This window comes from Lineus longissimus, chromosome 6 (assembly GCF_910592395.1).
Source record: "Lineus longissimus chromosome 6, tnLinLong1.2, whole genome shotgun sequence".
Classification (NCBI taxonomy): domain Eukaryota; kingdom Metazoa; phylum Nemertea; class Pilidiophora; order Heteronemertea; family Lineidae; genus Lineus; species Lineus longissimus.
Window position 1 is genome coordinate 16,809,581 of NC_088313.1, and position 20,668 is coordinate 16,830,248.

At 38.7% G+C, this 20,668-nt stretch overlaps 1 protein-coding gene across 1 annotated transcript; it reads right to left on the reverse strand.

The window, feature by feature from the left end:
- Window positions 1-903: 903 nt before the first annotated feature.
- Window positions 904-20,289, reverse strand: LOC135489761 (max dimerization protein 1-like). Its single transcript, XM_064775279.1, has 6 exons — window positions 20,135-20,289; window positions 19,903-19,990; window positions 18,836-18,865; window positions 17,989-18,103; window positions 16,443-16,653; window positions 904-8,628 (listed from the first exon to the last, which is right to left on the reverse strand). The coding sequence occupies exons 1-6, from the start codon at window positions 20,187-20,189 to the stop codon at window positions 8,498-8,500; spliced, it is 630 nt and encodes a 209-aa protein (XP_064631349.1). The 5' UTR covers window positions 20,190-20,289; the 3' UTR covers window positions 904-8,497.
- Between the last annotated feature and the right edge of the window lie 379 nt (window positions 20,290-20,668).

Genomic DNA, 20,668 nt, shown 5'->3' on the forward strand with positions numbered 1-20,668 from the left:
GGAAACTGTACAACCTATTATTTCTTCTGATGAATTACTGTCATCACTCCTAATCTTTGAGAGTTAATTCCAAGAGTTAATGTACACACTCTTCTCGGTGTTGCGCCATTGACAGTGCTACATGCAAGCCCGGGCATCCAAGGCGGCTTAACATGTATACATCAAAGACAGAAAATGATCCTACCGCCTACATAACATGATCCCATTTCACTCTGCCTACGATCATCCAGACAAACGCATTTTGTAATGCCAAGTTATTTTTTATCAAGCATCTGACTTGAAAGGATTCTGCTAATGGTGAAAGTCTCAAAGGAGATGAGATTTTGCAGAATACAGTTTAACACAATCTAGTACTCCCAATACCGACACCTGCTTGTGAGACGAAGCCCCTTCCAACAACTGCATTTCCTGGAGAAGAAAAAGTCGTCCATTTGGGGTGTACGGTTTTGAAGAGGTGTCTTTAGTCGATATTGGTCCTCTCCCTAGCTTGATCTTTATGGAGATGAGCTTTGTGAGACAGGACTGGGCTGGTGATCAGGTGTGAAAGTGGTTGATTGCTATGTGGGAGATTTTGGGCATCAAACGAAAGGAGAATCTTGTTTATACGTCAGCCCAACACGTTTTCCTCTCGTCTGATAAGGCGATTTTCATGAGGGATGGGGGAGGAGGCTGACTTTCACTATGATCACTTACACCAGTGATTACTTTCCAGCGATTTTTACCATCTCCTGCCAAGAGGTGTCCTCCAATCGGCTGGTTGGTGGGGAAAGAGGAAGTCCAAAAGTTGTTTCATTCAGAATGCTGCCAGATCTAGAGCTAGAGGGACCCACACATCCAAGGAAGTGGGGCCTCTATCAAAGCACGACTGGGACAATAAGACAAAGATCAACAAAGCACATGATGTCTGTACATGAAATAGAATTTTATTCTCAGCAAATGAGAACTTCTTAACAATAATTATATTAAGATATATGTACACACTTTGAAAATGTCTAGGAATGTTTGCATTTCTAGACATTAACCAGCACCGAAGGGCTGTGACCTTGATATAAACCAAGGGGTACGTTGTGCACTGTCAGAAGAATAAATTAGAGTACTATATGTTCACTGGACATGCACACCACCCCGTCATTCGATACCGTTGGTGCAGATGAATGATAACATTAAGACTTTGTACATCCAGAGAGAGCGAATGGGGAAGTATTCACCGACTTCATTTCTACACACATGCAGCTAAAATGAAGCTAACTTACAGCACATACATCACTACACGATATGAACGAAGAATTTACAATATGGCGATGGTGCCACCTCTATCCACCATGGTGCCACCGCGAAAAAACCTGCACTGGACCGAGAGCTCTCCTATAACCAAATACAGAACTTGGAATTCCATCACACTGGTACTATGTACCCTTTCTTTCACCTCGAGTAATGATTGTAACTCATTTCTGATGTCAATCTTTTGCAATCTAAATACCAGTAGTCGCTTTTATTGTTAAGACTCTCAGTCCAAGAGGGGCAAACCCCGGATCATTTTGTGATACTCCTATACATCTTAAAATACTTAGCACCAAGTCTAAAGTTTCCCTGATTCATTTTATACTCCTTCCTGACCTACATTGACCATACAAAACAAGGTCATTCCAGTTTGTTTACTGGTCAAATAAGATGAGAGGGAGTTAGGATACAACTGGGAGGTTTGATTACCTTCAGTTGTGGAATCACCAAATCCAATGAGAACTAGCCCACTATAAGTTCAAGTCAAAGACACCAGTGTAAAATTTAGTCCAGAAAAAGGTCATATCAGATACTCGGCCCTACCTAGGAAAAGGACTGCTGAAGCTTTGTACAGTTCTTTGGGAAGGCAAGAGTATTTTTGATACCTAAAGCTCAGTTGATATTGGGCCCAGTCTGCAGAGTACCACCAACTTTACTTTGAGAGTGGCTGATCTGACACTATTCTTGGACACCCTTAAGAGATCAAGCTGACACCAGGAAGTCATGAGAAATATGTTTATGTATACATCTCCACAGCTGTTAACAATGTATTATGCAAAATGTACCATCGAAGGGCTGACAAGGCATTCTATCACTGAAATTTTCACTTTGGTGAACTTTCAGGAGAAGATAACTGTCAGCCCTTCAAGGGTTAGATAAGGGGATAATAGCGTTTTTACAATGGTGTCAATGACAATTTGTGGGAAAGTTACCATTGGTCTGTGTCAACATGCTGTAAGCTGGCCCCCGTACATCTCAAGATGGTAATAGATTCTTACATAGTACAATATCATTGGACATCTCTGGATCTATGATACTTATGATATGTTTGATTCAATCATGTACATGTACAATCCTTTAATGGAGCATGCAGTATAGAAGATTGAAGTGCACAAAAATGGACCACTTGGTTGGAACAGAAGTTGCCCATTTAAAACCGAGACAGCTGACCACCCACGGCCAAATACCCCCTTCTGAACACACACAACTCAACATTGAAACTACTGAAAAATATCACTGTTACAGTTGTACTGTGGTCATAGAATAACTGACCAAGGCAAGAGATCAAGTTGGTGCAATGTGCTAAGTAGAGCTGAAGCTCATGCTTACATCAGACCAGCAGTGTCATTGAACAGTCTTCAAACAGAATTTCCTGATGATTGAACGTGGACACTGCAAAGTGCTCGACTGCAACTGAAGCACTGAAGATGACATCTTCCGCCACCCGACATCAGCTACTACTTTGCACTGATGATCAATAACAAGAAGAGATTATATTTTGTTCTCTCAGAAATAAAATGGCAGAATCTCTTCTTTTGAGCGTTGAATAGTTTGATAGTATAACATATCCAACTGAGCAATCAGATCTCTTCTGGTATGTTTTTAGCAGCACAAGTGCATTACCGTTGACAAACATGACAATTTATAAAATTGCTTTATCTAAGAGGCATACTGCAGCATTCTCAGAATGCAATAAACATTGTATGTGGTCGTGCTTTTGTAACCTGACCCAAGTGATGTTACGATGGTGATGGTCCCTTTAATTATGAACAGATCTCTTATGAGGGAGGAATGAACAAATTCATAGATTTTACATCACGGCGCTGCCTTTGTAAGTTTATACCGGGATGTTGTTGGTTATATATGTTATAGGTGGGTGATGAGCATCCACACGGCCGGATGATAATATTTGGCCTGAGTTTCACCAAGCTTTAAGCTTGGAACAATTCCTCAAAGCAATTTAATAATGGCTGTGATATAGTGTATCTTGATCTCGACTCACCGCTACATAGCATTCTCTCTTGAGTTGTTTTTCAATACATGCAATAGGTCAGTCAAAATTTCTATGAAACTTTTGAAAAAATTTAAACATATAGATATATTTGACATGCAGACCTGATATTGACAGAGGTGAAAAAAAACATGTTGCATATACATTTTGTATTGAATAAATAGTGTGTCATTATTAAATTATGTGTGCATAAATTATCATTGTGCATATGGCCCAGATCAAACAAAGGCTGGAACTACTAAAGGCATTGTACAATTCATTTTAAATGCATTGCAGTAATGTTAAGTGCATGCAACATGTTTCGAACACCTTTACACACAAAATATACAGTAGTTTCAATGTTGATATCTTCTATACTGTTACAGCAAATGCAAGAGCAAAGTAATGACCTATCATAGGTCAATGAACACAATGTGTTAATCAAGTTATTGTGACCATTTCAAAACTATCACCAGCCTCAGAAATCATACACTCAGTGTGTACAGGTTTGGACATCACCCTACAGTTTCACTGTGAACCAAGCTTGGTTCTAATGCAGCAATCGCCAAGAGACAAAATATACCTCCACACCTGAGCTACGCTTTGAATGTTAGTTTTGAAATTGTCTTAAGTATCACATTTTATTCTTGAATGTTCCAGTGCTAAGTTCCCCTTAATCAACCTGTCACGTGGATAGTAATCATATCGCAACCATTCAGTTGCCAAGGCAACCATGTTGGTCACTCCATCAATGAGCACTAATAAAAAATTTACACAAAATCAGACAATACTTAAAACTGATCAGAGAAAAACACAACAAGGAATAAAATCACAAGATTTAAACATCAATAATCGAGCCATTCACTCGATTCTAAAGTTGATGGAAGTTACATCATTTGGTGGAAATTATCAGCCATGTTTGTTTCATTTCCTCACAGGCCACCATACTTATTTACAGATTCAATGCCCACCTACATTATAATGTCAATGTATAAGTAAGGTGTACCACAGGGGAAACTTTTTAAACGACCAAATTATGGCAGACACCGATTGTGACAACCTCATTACCAGTGGTTTTATAGTCCTGGGAACAAGTTCAGGATGGCAAAGTCTTTTATTCTTCTACAAGTTGTGTAGTCAAGTGACAGTGTTGTATCAAATGACTCAAATGAAGAGAAACGCTATATTCTCATTCAACTGTGGCCCATGAATATTTACAATACATGCCATTAAAAAAATCTCCAAATTCATACGTCTATCCATTAAGGGGGAGAATACAGAAGTTTTCCGAGATCAAAACGTTTATATTAATAACAGCTTTCACAGACCAAATATTGCAAATATGGAATACAACCCTATAGTTTTGAACCAAGGGGAATCAAATTATCAGATTTCAAAATTCTCCCTTGTAAGGGACACTCTCGTGATTTAATATGCCTATGGCATACAGATAGAAGACTGTGTCGCCACCCTGTATACAAACATTACACTATAATGGGGGGGTATGCATGAAATTACAGCTGTCAAATATACAAGACACCTGCAGATATGACTAAGTTGTTGAATGCACATCATATTCACCAGGGTAACCAAAATCCCAAGCAGTTTGGCACATATATTGCTGGTGAGATTCAAGTTGAATTTGCATTGGTTTTCCGTAATGGTTTACATAATTTCCCATTTCACACTTGCACGTACAATTACAGTTACACCTCGAGCTCCGAGTTCCATAAACAGGATTGGATCCGACGCCCTCCGACACTCTTGCCTGGACCATCATGGCAGAAACAATAGCTAATGCACCTTATTTGTCATACTGTCAGCAAAGCTGCATAATCTCGGAAGATTGCCTTCTTTTCTACCGAAGTCATACGTCGACCGAGTTTCCAAAGATGGCAAAAACATGCGTTTATGTTATGATGGTCAAGAGCAACCTGGGCTTTTTACTTTCTCACACACACATTTCTTACCATAAACTAGTATTGCTATTTAATTATACTTATCGCTCATTAGGATAAGTGCATACAAATTACTATGTTTCACATGGGTCTTCTCCACAAGTAGAGAAGTTCAAATATACATAATATAATGGCAAAATGATGGTTTGCAATTTTGAAGAAAACAGTAGGGGGTTTTCACTGACACTGACATCGAGAATTTTCATTTTTTGAAAAAATATAGATGTCATAACACTTGGAACACTCCTTCACTTGACAAAAGTGAGGTGGCAAACTGCCCAGGGCTTCACATACAAACACTGTATTAAGTGTGACCTCATTTGAATGCAATGTTCCAAGTCTTACAGCATCACTGTCACTTCAAGCAAAAATCTTTGAAAGCCAAGCTGTACGAAATCCTTAGTTATTCTTAAAATGCCACTGGAGGGAATTAATAGATAAGTTCAGTTCATAATAAAACCTTTTCTTACATACATCTGTATGCAATTCATCATTTTTGTCCTTACCTCGGTATCATTGGGGAAAAGTACATGGGCATTCTTGAAAATAATCCCCTGAAAGAATTGTGTAACTTAAAATTTCAATTTTAAAATCTTTTTACAATTTACAATTCGAAATTAAGAATAATTATAATTTACATTCTACATCATTCATTTTAAACAAGAGTATGCTGTTATCCTTCAATAAAACAATAATTTGCACATTTCAATAAAACATAGAGCATTGATTAAATTGTGGGATACCTGTGCCGACTTGGGCAATTCTAAAATTTGCTGAGTACAGAAAATTTCATTATTAAACTCAGAAGTGCAGTCTTATATACAGAAGATCAATAATAGAATTAGCTTTGAAGGTCAATTCAAAGTAGGTTAATACTTGACCCCTAACACAAGGTATTGGAACATGCCTAAAGAAGTGTATTGGCAAAAGATTCTGCAAAACCTTTTGTCCGTCAAGATTTCGGAAAGAACCCAAACTTGTACACAATGTCATGTAGGAAAGAACACTTTTCATTTTCCTTGATAATCATGTCAATGTCATGCGAATAGGTATAATTTCATAGGTATAATAGATCTATTAGAAAAAATAAACAGCACGTTATTGGGCAAATTAAAAGGGAAACTATCACAACTGACAAGTCAAGTGACAATCTGATATTGAGGAAAGGGAAACCCATTAGGACAGTTGATTTCTTTGATCTGTACAACCTTTATATTTGGAACATTCTAATTTTAATTTTGAACATTTTATACACAGAAAATACTGTTTTACTTTCAATCTATATCAATATCAACTTCCAGTAGCTGCACAAACCTTTCTATAAGCCTGGTAAAGTACATGTAGGTAAACTGTACATTCTATATTTCGCTAATTTCACAGCACTTTTTGAATTTGTTCTTCACTCTTGGCAAAACAAAGTACCTAACAAGTTGCTCCAAAAAACGTCCCATCAAAAAATGTCTGCAATCCATCATGCAGGGTGCATGCAAAGTATTCCATTAATTTCTGCACAGATCATCAGTCTACAGTTTATAATACACAATCACCACTTTGAAATCATTTTGGAAAAACCATTTTCGGAACATCTTGTAGTCTACATTGTATAACATAGCACAATACAAACCCATTAGCATACATGTATACAGCATTTCACAAATTGCAATTGCTAAAGATAAGATATCAATAGCAGAGTCAACCCATCACGTATTTTTAAATGACAAGGGCACTTCTTCCTACTACATTGCAACATTAGCATTTTCAAGCAAATAAGTTCATAAAAAGAATTCGTCAATAATTTTTTTTCATTCAATATTAAATTAAAGAATAACATTAACAAGGACACGGACAATGTTCTTTCAAGGAACTAACAAGGTAGACAGATACCTTTCAGTAGCGAAGTAGGACTTATCAATTTAAAATAAATAAATATGGCAAAGTACGTCTGCACTTTTGTTGTGCAGCTTTCCATGTTATACAACCGTGACTGTTCATTTGGAGTATTTTTCACGCTACATGAAGCTTCAATTCGAGAAATGGGATGTTATTTCCTTTGAAAGCGCATGCCGGGGGCATGATTTCAACATTATCTAATGAAAGCAAAGTACAATTCTAGATGGGATTGAAATATTACTTCATCGCACTTCGCAGACATAAACACAGTCCATAGAAATCACCATGGAAACCGTATTTTTCTTTAAAATCTATGCGCCAATGCTTTGGATTTCTTGCATGCTACATTTGGGCTTCCTGTTCCATTTCATCTCATTGAAGTGATCCAGAACATTTAAAAAACATGTTAAGAGCTACCACTATCCAAAAAGGCATGGACCAATCTGATAATTGATCCTCAAACATGAAATTGTTCCGCTCATAATGTCATATGCACCCTGGAGAACTCCTGATGGTACAAGAATTAGGAGCAAAATTGGGGTAGCAGGTCAAAAGGAAGTAGGAGAAAGAGGCATGCATCATTAAGGTGTTTTTTAAACATTTTTTTTCAACAAAAATATTCCCATCCCAGTAAACATCCGCATTCTCAAACCAAATTATCACCACACCAAATAAATATTTGACACTCGAAATGCAGCACAGAATAGAAAGATGTTTTGGAACTGATTTTTTTCAAAGTTGACAAAGAATATCACTACCACTTTAGCATGGCCATCAAATTAAGTATTCCTTGCATAACAATAACACAGTATAATCCATGGGTTCCTGTGGATCAGGAGATGAGCTTTTGGCATTCCTTTTCATTGAACCAAGAGGGTTGACCTTTTGGCAACATGTTCATCTATTCATGAACTGTAACAAGCCACCCTCATCCCCATGACAGTCTTCCACCGAGATGATCTCAACCAAAAGCCAAGAGCTCAAGGTCAATATACACATCGACTGGCGTATGCTCTCATTTCTAACCACACCATGCAAAGTTACTGATTATGCCCTGGTAAGACTAAGCCATGTTTAGTGTTCATGAAAATGATGTCAAATTAGATATATAAATTCTTGGATATAACACACCTGTTGAAAACGGTATTAAATTCAGGAAATAACTACACATATTTCTATACACTCTGTATAGTACTGGAGAAAACTTCGGGAAAACAAAAACTGGAAGTGGAATCGCTGTCGTAGACAATAATGGCGTACACATGTAGATCTAAAAAATTTGGAGACTTTTCTTAGAATATTTGCATACAACTATCTAGACTCTAGAGGTGATACTGTTGTTTTACAGGTGGCGGCACCTAGTGGTGTATTGCAGAACTCATGATAGCGTAAGGTTTCTTGTGCTAATGATACAGACGCCAGGCCCAGTGTCGCTCGACCCGCTCTGGATGCTGCTAAGGTCATCACTATCACTATGATTGCTGTTGTAACCGATGATATCGACTTCATCTGAAAGACACAAAGGGATGAGAACATGAGATGGGTTACTTTTTTTGAACGAAATACAATTAAGTATACAGCATATTATTCAAGGCCAGGTTCTAGACAAGAAATACCACAAATTTCAGATTGGTGACTTGAATGAAATTGTCAGCAACATGTTCAAGCGGCACCTAAATAATACTCTTTGTACATTTACATCCATTCACACTCGCAGATGCAGTTACCGCCAAACATCTTTCTTCATTTCATCACATCTTCACGCATCACATTCTCTCTGTACCCCACACAATCACAGTCCTCCACAGTCACAATATGCAGAGCTGTAGACTGATATTTCCACCACCCAATATGAATCATGATTCCCCTAAGTGCTGTCAACAGTGCCAGACCATCAAATCAACCAACAAATATTTTTTGCAGAACATCTTGATGCATATTATCACTCACTTGCATGAAGAATCTAACACAAATCTAGGGGAAAATATCATGAAGAGGTTGTGCCAGAAATGAGAAAAGGTTTACAGGGCAATTGTCACTTATCTCATTCTGGTATGTACCGAATAGGTTTGTGTACTATAATACATCATAAAGCATGGCATCATCAGGCCAAGCAAGCGTCTATATGTACTGTATGCATGTATGCTCTGCATCAGATGGAATAACATGTAGGTTTAAATCAGGGAGAGCCAAAAACATTGCGTTCCAAACAGCTGCAAATGGTCACTTTACAGCAGGCCTACTCATAATCATTTATAAATATTACCCGCATTGAAAAAATGTTCAGTTTGTACTACCCTGGGAATACGATATTGCGGTCATAACCATATTGCACATGCAATTAATGTTGTGTGGTAATAAAGTTGGCGAAATTGATATTTGACTTGGTAAGTGGTGTATGCTCCAGTCTGAAGCTTACATGATAGTGGACATGCCGAAAGGCGAAGAACCAACGACCTTCATGAGTGCAAAAAAACCTTTTTGGATGCTAGACATCTTTCGGTTGAACAAAAACAAGGAAGGGTTACAAAAACAATAGTGGGAAGAATTCCAGGTGAACTGATGCTCTCCCAATTGTCATAGGCCTACCTTGTGCTAATCAGGCACAGGTATGTTTGTCATCAAGCAGGCCAGCAGCTCGTGCATATGAAACCATGTATTAAAAGTAAGATGTACCTATATCGATTTATCATGAACATGACGGCCTTCATCCTTCATTTTAGCATCTGTTTTCATGTGCATCATAACAACAATAGGTAGGCCTTAGCCTTCAATCCAGCGGCTTAGTCTTCGTCATAGATACTTTTGTTTTCTTACTAGCAGATTGCCTGATGTACAGGGCATGATTCTAATGCACACCCCATGTTGTCCCTTGGGCACATAGTTCTGTTCTACATGCAGGCTAGGCTTACCTTTAGAATTTTGCGCAAAAGTGGCCAGGTTTCGAGGTAGGCCTACATATTACACACTAGCAGTAGCACCACCAGCTCAAGGTTATCCTTCCAAAACAACCAGTAAGTTAGTATTTTAGTACCCAAACTATACAATGTACTTATACATGTAAGCTACCTTGATTTGAAGCAGGTTCACACTTGGATTTCACAAAACAGTCCTGGGGGTAAAATCTTCTATCACTCAGTGACAATGGTTTATAGCTAGAGTATAAAAGTATGCATTGTGTTTCAACAATGCCTCAATATTTTTGAAAGACCTGATCAAACAGCAAGCATGTTGCCAACCTGTTGTATATTGATAGGCCTGCATTTTCTCAGACTGAAATCTGGGCCACTGAACAAATATTGATGCTTGTACTCCTTTTGAAATCAGAATGAGAATAGGAATATTTGATGAGAAATTCAAATATCATACTTTATTATAATATGCCAACCAACAATGACATAAATCACTAGTAAAATGGGCCCTATACTGTTGTGGCCACCAAAATAAAACAATGTACATTATGTATTGAGGATCTGTGTAAAACATTATGACAGTTGACACTATACTACTGGGTGTATACAACAACAACAATAGAATTTGGTGCACAATCCACGAGACTGTCACAAGTGGCATATAGCCTTTTGCCCCCTCGGTGAGAAAAACATCCACGATAAAATTTAACACAACAATCAAACCATTTCTTTTTTCTAACAGCAGTAACAACACAAGTTTACATTGTCAGTGGTAAGAGATGTCAGAGTGACGAACTTCTTTTTTAATGTGTCTGCAGGACACTGAATGATTCCTTCTCAGGATAACAATGATGAAATGTATCAGTTTTCTTCCTCAGCCATAGCAAAACGTGTTGTTTTTTTCATGTCAGGAAAGTAGCACAGTTGGCAGAGAGTGACACTTGCAACTAGGGAAACCATAACTCTTAGGCATACCATTGACTGCCTGGCCAAGCTAAACTTTTCATGTCGGAAGACTGAACTTCAAATCAAACCCATATTTGGTGTCGATAAGCTTAAAAATGTATATCCTATTTTTTGGCTTTATGTGCCAATATTCTGTATGAATAAAATTAGGCCATATATTGTAAGCAAGATGATCATGTCCCTAGATAGATTTATGGCCGATATTTTCAAAGCGTGTGTTAAGGTTTTTCTAAAGAATGCCAAATGGAATGTATGACCCATCCTTTCACTTTCTATTCATGATCCTGTGCATGTTATGACAAACTATGTGCTCATTTGAAAAATATACAAATATCACAAATTCAATGCCAAGAAGTATAATTGACGCCTTATAAAAATGACATATAATCTATTAAAACTAAGCTTCTTTTTAGAGGCTTTTAAATTTAGATCAGGTCCTGTGCCAAAACCAGTTTTTAAAAAAACAAAGTTGGCATACTTTTTTTAAAGAGCAGTTTTAAAGAGCATACCACTCTTATTCATCCGCTTGCTACTTTCTATCCTGCTATTCTAGCTGCACAAGGCAAGGCTATTAAAACAGAAAGCCAATGCACCAGGAAGGAAAAATCTGAAGCAATTAAAGCGAGAATGGCATGGCCCTTTGGCTTGCACAGGTAGACCTATAGGTAGATAAACCACCCTGCAATAAAGCAGATTGCATGTCCTTGACCTTGGAATGGGCAAACCGATCATGAAAGCCTGGAAACCCAAGGAACTGATCAGGTTTGGAGATGGTTTGATCTCCAAGTTGAATTGATAGGAGATCTAGGCGGACGGCCGAGCAGACAGCTTGATAAGTCACGCCTGAGAGAGATTTCTACTTTCAAACTCAAAGATCGTATTTGATCAGTTATCTATCACCTGGACAAAATTAGGTTGTGCGATTTTGAGATAAATCTATTCTGATCATCAAATAAGAAAATCTGTGTTAGTTGTATAAATATAGGACAAAAGCTATTGTCAAATCTCCAATCTGTTGGTCCGAAACTCAGCTGCCCTTTCCACTGGGCCGTTGGAACATGCGCCAAACTTGGCACACGCCAAATGCCATGACAAGAGGCTCGTGCAGAACTGAATTCAATAGACCACTTAAAATTTGTGGACCAATCTGATCCTCGACAACAAAAGCAATGTTCAGCAGCAATTCAGTGCATTTTCAATTGGTGACAAAGGAGTCATTCTGATCTGACCTGGAGTAGGGCTGTATTTAGAAAGGCTGCAGGGTAATAGCCAGCAATCGGATACAAGGACTGTGGTGGGAACAAAATGCCTGTGACCTGGCGCGGTTGGCTCTGATTAAGAACCCAAACACAAAAGCAGTTGCCGAATACACTCCTGCCATTTTCGGTGGCACGTGGCAGCCTCCTCTCGCGGATGAATGGATGCTCCATTTTGCAATTTATTCTTTACCCTTACTTAAAATTCATGGCTGATGAATCTATTTCATGCATCACAATGCAAACATCTGCAGACCAACTGTGGGGAGTAGCCCTGGCACACTTTCCAAGATAAAACCCTTCATTCTTGAACTGAGAATTCCAAACAGACAAAAACACTGTCATAATGATCACCTGTGATAATTATGGTGTGACAAGAAGGAATGGATACACCGTGTGGTGCGAGAGTGGAGAATAAAGGATTCTTGTGAGGACCACATGGTCGATACACGTTGGACCTTTTTTCAACAGACACGAGCCTGTAGTTCTAGCCACTAGACAGTACACCATAAGCAGAATAATCAATTAGCAGAATTCGACAGATCAGCTTTGCAAAACTGAATCTTGACCATGAAGTTCAGCATATAGCCATGAATTCCTAGTTCTTATTGTGCTGAAAAATGTCTAATTCAATCTTTAATTTCAGCTTTCCTCGTCATTTCAACTTCACACATGTTTAAAAATCCTTCTGGAATCATGGAGATAGCTGCTTACCACACATTTTACTCGCTCTGCTGAGCAGTGCCCAAGACAGAAGTCACTACCCTCAGCATTTAGTTTATTCCATGTCAACTTTTAACGTGCACATGAAACCTGTATCAAATCTGTTTCGTGTCTCCCCCTTTCCTTTGTATTCACCACCTCATTTTTATGTAACACCCAATCAATATCGTGTGGTTGTTTCATTCACTTGCGAGCAATGCTAGCCGTGCACACTGCGCTCAAACTTGCTACTGCTATAGTGCTAGCGGATCACTGCCGTGTTGCTATGACGTCAATCCGTGTTGTACAAAGGTATGATAACAAAATGGATAATGCAATATGGAGGAAGATTGCCTTTGGTGGTATGTACTTTGTGATGGACAATATTTGCATCGTATAGTTTGCTGACGTCTGTCGCAGGAATAAGATGTGTGCTTTTTTCAATCTACGCTAACATAATTTAACAAAAACATAATTATATGTTGAAAGGTCCAAAGTGACAACATATGTGCACTTCACTCATCCCTGCAACAGAATTCAGAGAAGCAAAGATTTACTAGACCAAAGTTCGTGGCAAATACTAAAATGATTCTCTTCGAGCTAAGATTGTTAACGCTCAAGGTACGCATTTCAAATAGACGAGTTGCCTTTGGGATACTGGCCAATGTTATAATAGTCCATTGTTGTTACATTCCCCAAAATAGCCATCTGTCCTTGACACTCACAGTCAATTTCATTTGTAAAAGGGCAAGTTCATCACGTTTTTTCGAGCAATACACAAAGCTCAATGCATTCATTGAGGATGAAGTCAAGAGAACAATCCTCGTTTTATATTTATAGACCATTCGTGAATACAGCACCACAAAGGTGAGAATGCCAAACCCTTATAAAATTTCAACAAGAAATAGAATTGAGCGTGATGCAATGCGAAATTATCAACCATTCTATTTTTTAATCAAATTTAGAAACAGAATTTGCGTGACAATTGTGTAAAGAGTTAGCACTAGCAGACCGATGCAATTGATCTTATTTTTGAAATTCATCGATAGGAGCAGAAAAGTACAGCACTCTTTCATTTGGATTGACACGTGATACATCATACAATCATTATAAATAAGTAAACCAAATTCAATCGATCGATTGCCATCGTCGAACAACAATACTCTGTAGTAACGATCTGCTGAGCCCGAGTTCGTCCTCCTACATGCACATCCACTCGTATCCCGATCACCTCATTTTGAGGTCAAGGTCACATAACGGTAATGTTTACATACAGAGAGGAGGAAATCAATACTTATGGAGGGATTCATGGTTACTGGCTGCCACTCTGTTATTTGGTATACAACATTGACACAGGATTGAATTTTACTGCCTGAAGGCAAGCAGTTGCCACTCTTCTTGGTGTCAGTGAGAATTTCGGAAAAAGTTAGTACTTGGGGGAGGAAGAGGGGTACCTAATAATGTGTAATCATACTATACAGGCTGGTGGCTAGTACCACTCAATATGCTTACTGGCTTACTAGATTAAATTTGACACTTATATGTTTCTGAATAAAAGAGGCTTAATAATAATATTGCTAACAGCTAATCCTATATTTGAGTTTGCAGGGACTCTTGATTGAAAACCTTTACAGGTTTTTTAAACTTGAACCCTGGATTAGCCCAACAAATCTCGGATAGTTGGCAATGGTACAGAGAACTGGGAAATGATTTTTAAGGTCACACCTGATTACATAGGTGGTGATAGCAGCATACATGTACTTACTGCACTACATTTTTCGGCCTAGCCAATGGTGTCAGTTTTCACTTGTTAGCCTACATTGAAGACTGAGCCCTTGGATACATAAATTTAAAACACCACAAAAATGAAACTGAAGGGTATTGTCATGACTCATAAGTGTCGAAAGAGCGGCAAATCTCAGCTTGCATCAAAATTTGCATCTGAAAACTCTCCTACCCAGATGACACGTGACCTGTATATAGAGGATTCCTATTTCCACCTGATGGTCCCAAATATAAAAGATTTTGGCAATGAAAATCAGCGGTTGTCTGTGGCTGGGTGCACAAGGTCTATTGTCCATCCACGTTTCTGCTCTGGATCTGTGAATGATGCTCCAATTCTTCCCATTATTACCTGAGGGTTCCTGAACCATTCTCAAGGATGATTGTTGCCATGTGCCAAATTTAGCCAATGCCACTTCATAAGGTGCGATTACACAAAGCTATGTTTCTTTCAAACAGTTGGATTTGGCGCACAAATTCCTTGTTCGTTTTATTGTGTAACATTTTTCAACATTTCAAAGTTGCAGACCAATGAAATCTTATTGCACTTGGCACTTGCCATGAAATAGGTTGATGTCAATGATGACACTGGAAGCTGGAGCATGGGCAGTGGTCACCAAGTAGTGACATGAATTTCAGCGTTTTCAGAGTTGAGGATGAGATATTAAAAGGCGGCTGTGCAACAAAAACCATCATCATCAACTGTTTCAATGACAATAATGGGGGTACATGTATATGTAAAATGCAATCCTTCTGTATGAATTGAATGAAGGCTTTGTGTCCAAACAACATGTGCAGTGTCCCCCGTGAAACAAAGGCGGAACAGTTGATCTCTCTGACATCAATCAACACACGGTACAGGCACTCATTCGCTACTTTCATGCATACCATAAAGTAAAACCAAAACACATTCATGAAATTATTGATTTGTAGTCGCTTTCATAATGAGAAACATGGAATTCAATATCATGCAATGCCACATCACAGAGCTGTCACACTCTCAATCATTTCCCATTCATATTCTCCAGAAGGACCATTCTGATTGGTACTCCTCCTGTCTTCATGGTTTGGATTTAATTCAACAAGCAGTAATGGGGAAATTGGAGAAATAAATCAATATCATACCAACTAAACAGCAACAACAAGCAGTACTGTGTATGCAGTATGACTATTGTTCAAAGAAAACCTGTGAGTACATACATCATTTTTGCAAACATGTACTATGTACAACTGGCTGTGCAGTATTTTTTACAGAAAAATCTACATAATTTGCTATAATGTTAGGGCTTTGGCCTACCATCGTTCCCATATCAAAATATTGGCCAACCTTCCGTCTTTCTAAACTGTAGTTGCAACACCATTTTCTATCCTTGTTCAAAATGTCATGACCTGGTCAAAAGTTCAGCATAGGCTTGATTATTGCATGAAACAGGTTGTAATGTTGGCGTAAGCAATTACTCTTTTTCATGTAATACCATCCAGGGTAGCCAGCCGAAGTTCTGACCTTTGGCTTTGCTGCAATACCTTGCACTTGGCTCAAGTCTAGTTCTCAAGAGAAGAGATGGCAACATTCAGCGATTCATAAACATTCTCCCATTCAATGTCACACAGTCATTCAAATAGACGTGAAACTGTTATGGACTATTTCATGGAACATTTTTCACACCGTCTAAAAGAAATAATTCTTGGAAATCAAGATACTCACCAGATTCCCCTGATTCCGATGTAAATGAATTAGTAGAAGATGTGGACGTTGTAGTGGAGTTGCTGCATTCACTAATACTGCGTTCATTTCGCACACGATATGCTAAATTTTGCTCATTCAAGAGTTGTTCTAACCTTCGACGGAGGTACCGCTGTTCCCGATGCAAGTTTTCTTTCACCGAAGATTGCTTTTTTTCTTTATCCTCTAAAATCTGAAAGTAGATACATAGAAATGGGTAAAAAATCTTCCCAATAAGATTAAAGTGACTTGACATTAACACGGGTTGAAACTTTCTTTTAAGAATTCTTAAAAGTCTATTTTTAGAATCTCTCAAAACTAGGAAGGACTTGATTTTCTTTGTTGTTTACTAAAATGCAGTTCTTGTTTACAGATCTTTGCATCACCTGATTCTATTTTTAGCCATACGTGTACACCTTCATGTAACCTCATTCTTTTCTGAAAAAACCACAACCTGGATTTATTACATGATATTATTAGCCACTGTATTTGAAATAAATTAAGGCCTGCACCAGCTATGCAAAGCTCACCAGTGGACAAGCTAAATCTGTAAACGGTCTTCAGAGCTAGGGGACCCCCCCCCAGGAGTCATCAATCACAAGTCGACTGCACATGACCAAGGTCAATGAATATCACAGATAATGCACACTTCTGCCTGTGGCCCAAATAAACAAAATTTAGGAACAAGTTTTTTTGACACACTTGACTGTGAGTACAGCAGATGTTCAGGCCCAGCATAGACCATAACCTACATTTTTATAGGCTCTCAGACAAGGACTGAGTATAGGCCTACATAGACTTGTCATGACTGGACTACTCAAATATCAATAATATGACCAGCCCTGACTGGTATGTAGGTCTGGTCACCTTTGATTTTGCTTACTGACTATGAATAAGCGTAGTGACTTGTTTGATATAAATCAATAAGACAAACTGAAGGAATGGCACCGGCAAGCCCTCCCTGCCAATTTTCTATTTGGGAGGGAGGGGGTAGACAAGCGTTTCCTACAATCGACAAACTAATAACTCATTCTCAGAGGATATCTACCTGATGTAGGTTTCTATCTACATTATAAACTACAGTGATACACATAGCGCCACTAGACAATGAATCCCAACCACCAAGGCAGGGAACTCATTGTGAACATTTAGCGCCAAGAATGAAATAATATGGATCAATGCTGTTACTAGGGTTACTGACTTTTAAGTGTGCCATCCAGCACTGTACTGTGCGGCCAGGGGGACCCTATTGTTCACCATAGGGAAGACAAGTGTCACTGTTTGAGTGTAGTAAAGTAAAAGATATTGGAGCCAGAATTTTGGAGGGAAAACATCATTCATATTCAGCTGTGGGCAAACCACATTGTTACAATAGTCAACACTGGATCTGGAAGACACAATTTAGCCATTGGAATGCATTTGGAAGTTCTTGCAAAGCAATTGGCTTGAATTGGCTGTTCATCACCGTTGGTGATGTTTTGATGAGAGTCAACGAGATATGCTTAGACTCAGAGGACAATATACAAACCTTTATGAAAGACTTGGCTTTGGTCAATAATCCTAACGTTGTATGTCGATTTGACTCAGCCGTCAGTGGCACCATATCTTTTAACCCTTCAAGGCAGTGACGGAGATGGGCTCGCCTGTAAGAGCAATAAATTACATGACATTCCGTTACCCATAATCCATTCTGCCATTCAGCATTCAACACCTACAGTAACATTTGACTTGTCTAAACAAACTGACTAAAAACAATCTGCACCCATGCAGTGCCATGGTAACCAAATATATTGTCATCGGGCTTCATGTGCAGAAAGTAGCGCAAGTCCTCAGTGTGAACATCTTGTGTGGGTAAATGTACATGTAATTGTAATATCATAATCATATGGTAATATTATGCCATTGTGGAGAAAAGAATACCATCATGGATTCATGGAAGGTAAGATGGTACACTTATAGCCCCAGTACATAAAAAGCCATTTTTATTGATTATGCACTGAACTGCATCCTATATCAAGAACGTATGAGCAACGGAGCATGAAGCAAACATGGTATACAATAAAGACCTGTGTTACCAGTAACCTAGATAACTTCATTGGTGCCATGTGAACAGGCCAGGCGGCAAGAATGGATTGGACAGTGCATGTCAACAATAGGAAAGGACATGGTTGGAAGGTTGATTGTTTCCAAGGAGTTCTGGAGCCAAAACAGGGCAGTTTGTTCTCTCGCCCCAACCTGCACAGCATTTTAAGAAATTTTAGCCAACTGTCTCTCAGGTGAGACTGATCTGGTACACTGATCTTTTGAAGGGCAAGCTAAAGGTAACATCGGTAAAAGAGATCTACCTACATATATTTAGAATGGGAAATACTCACCTATTTTTTTCTAATTCATTATGTGTAGACCTGAAAAGGACAACAGAACATTGTGAGATTACCAATTTTGGAAATTGGCAAAGAAAAGGGCAGGGAATAAGGGAAGGGTTCAGCACCCCATGTTTAAACTTACACCTCCGAGGAATAGGGTGCTGCACCCTTATTTTCATCAACCAGAAACACAGTCAATTTTTCCGAGGCCGAGGTCATGTGTTTCTCACTTTCTGTTAACACCACCATAATGAAAAAGGCCTCTAGATCTATGCACTTAATTGGGAACAACGTTTACAAACACGTTGCGTCATGTCACGTTACAGTAGTGAAAATGCATGTTGACGTGACGACGGCCAATGTATTGTAAACGTTGTTCCCATAAATGGCATAATCCCAATCAATTTCATGAATCTATAGGCCTACTCCAAATGCCGCAATGAACGATGGGCCCTTCATATGTGTCATGATGTACAGGCTACATGTGACCATTTAACGTAGTGAGATATTGTATCGCCTCATAGGGGAAGACATAGTGCGCAATACGCCGCTGGTCGTAAATGACAGACGACGCACGAGAAAGGGTACCGTAATCCATCACATGAATTTCTGAAATTATGTTTTTCCTAAGGGAAGTATTCCACAGTCCGGAAAAAACAATGCTGAATTTCACCAAAAACGGATGAATCATGATTGAAAATGAAAGATGAAAATTGGAAAGGCCATTAGAAAATCCAACTCAGTACTGCATGACGCACTTCACGATCCCTCCCATCAATCATGGCGACGCCAGTGCCGGTCGATACGTCATGATACACGGTCATCTTTCAACAAAAACGCTATTATATCCTCTCTAATATTCCAATAAAGCGAAACGAACTTGAGAATGATACATCATGTAAATAATGGTGCTTTCAGAGTTCTAACTAATCCACAGGTTTTGGAGAACAAGCTATTTGAAATCAGTTGTTTTCATTGCCCTGGTTGCGCGATCAGCTGACATGGCAAATGCTGATCAACAACAAAATGTAAACACAAAACAACCACGCAAACGCCACCGTTTTGAAGGAACATACCTATTTCCCTGAGATTTCTTTGACTTAATTTTCCTTCTACAAATGTCATCTGGCATTGGGAGGGTTGAAGCGTATCCATGTTCCGCTTCTGCAAGGAAATATAATCCAGATTTTAGAGTCGCGTTCTTTACAAACGAAATGCCACTTTTTCTGACACTGACAGTGCAACGTGGCAGGAAGGCGATAACATCACGAAATAAACAGGATTTTCACAAAACTGCGATCAACCTACCTCGATCCCTCCTCTCTATATATTCAGCAGCCTGTAGTAAAGCAGCAATACTCATATTTGCGTTGATTTAGATTGAAAATCCCGTGGAAAAATGAACGAATTATTATGTGAACCCCAGTAGATCCGTCTGCGTTCGCTGCGATCTCAGCTCTGGATTGAAGTGCGGCACGTCAGGGCAAATGCCAATCATTTGTTTACAACAAATTTACATAATAGAAATCTAGGTCACGCAACACGATTTGCGATTGGCTGAGGGACATAATAAGATGTAAATAGTTTATTTCGACCAATCAGAGTATCTGTTGTTTATTTAGGCGAAGGATCCACGTGGTTTAACAACGCCCAACAATAGTAACGAAATGAGATAATCACATCGATGATAGCTTCTTCTGGTATAACTTGTCCTTAACATTGATAGCTTCTTCTGGTATAACTTGTCCTTAACATTGAAAACTTTGGAAAGTAAACATGTCGAATTGATTTTGTCAGTTATCAGTGGTGTTAGCGGCGAATGAAACTCACTACAACGTGTAC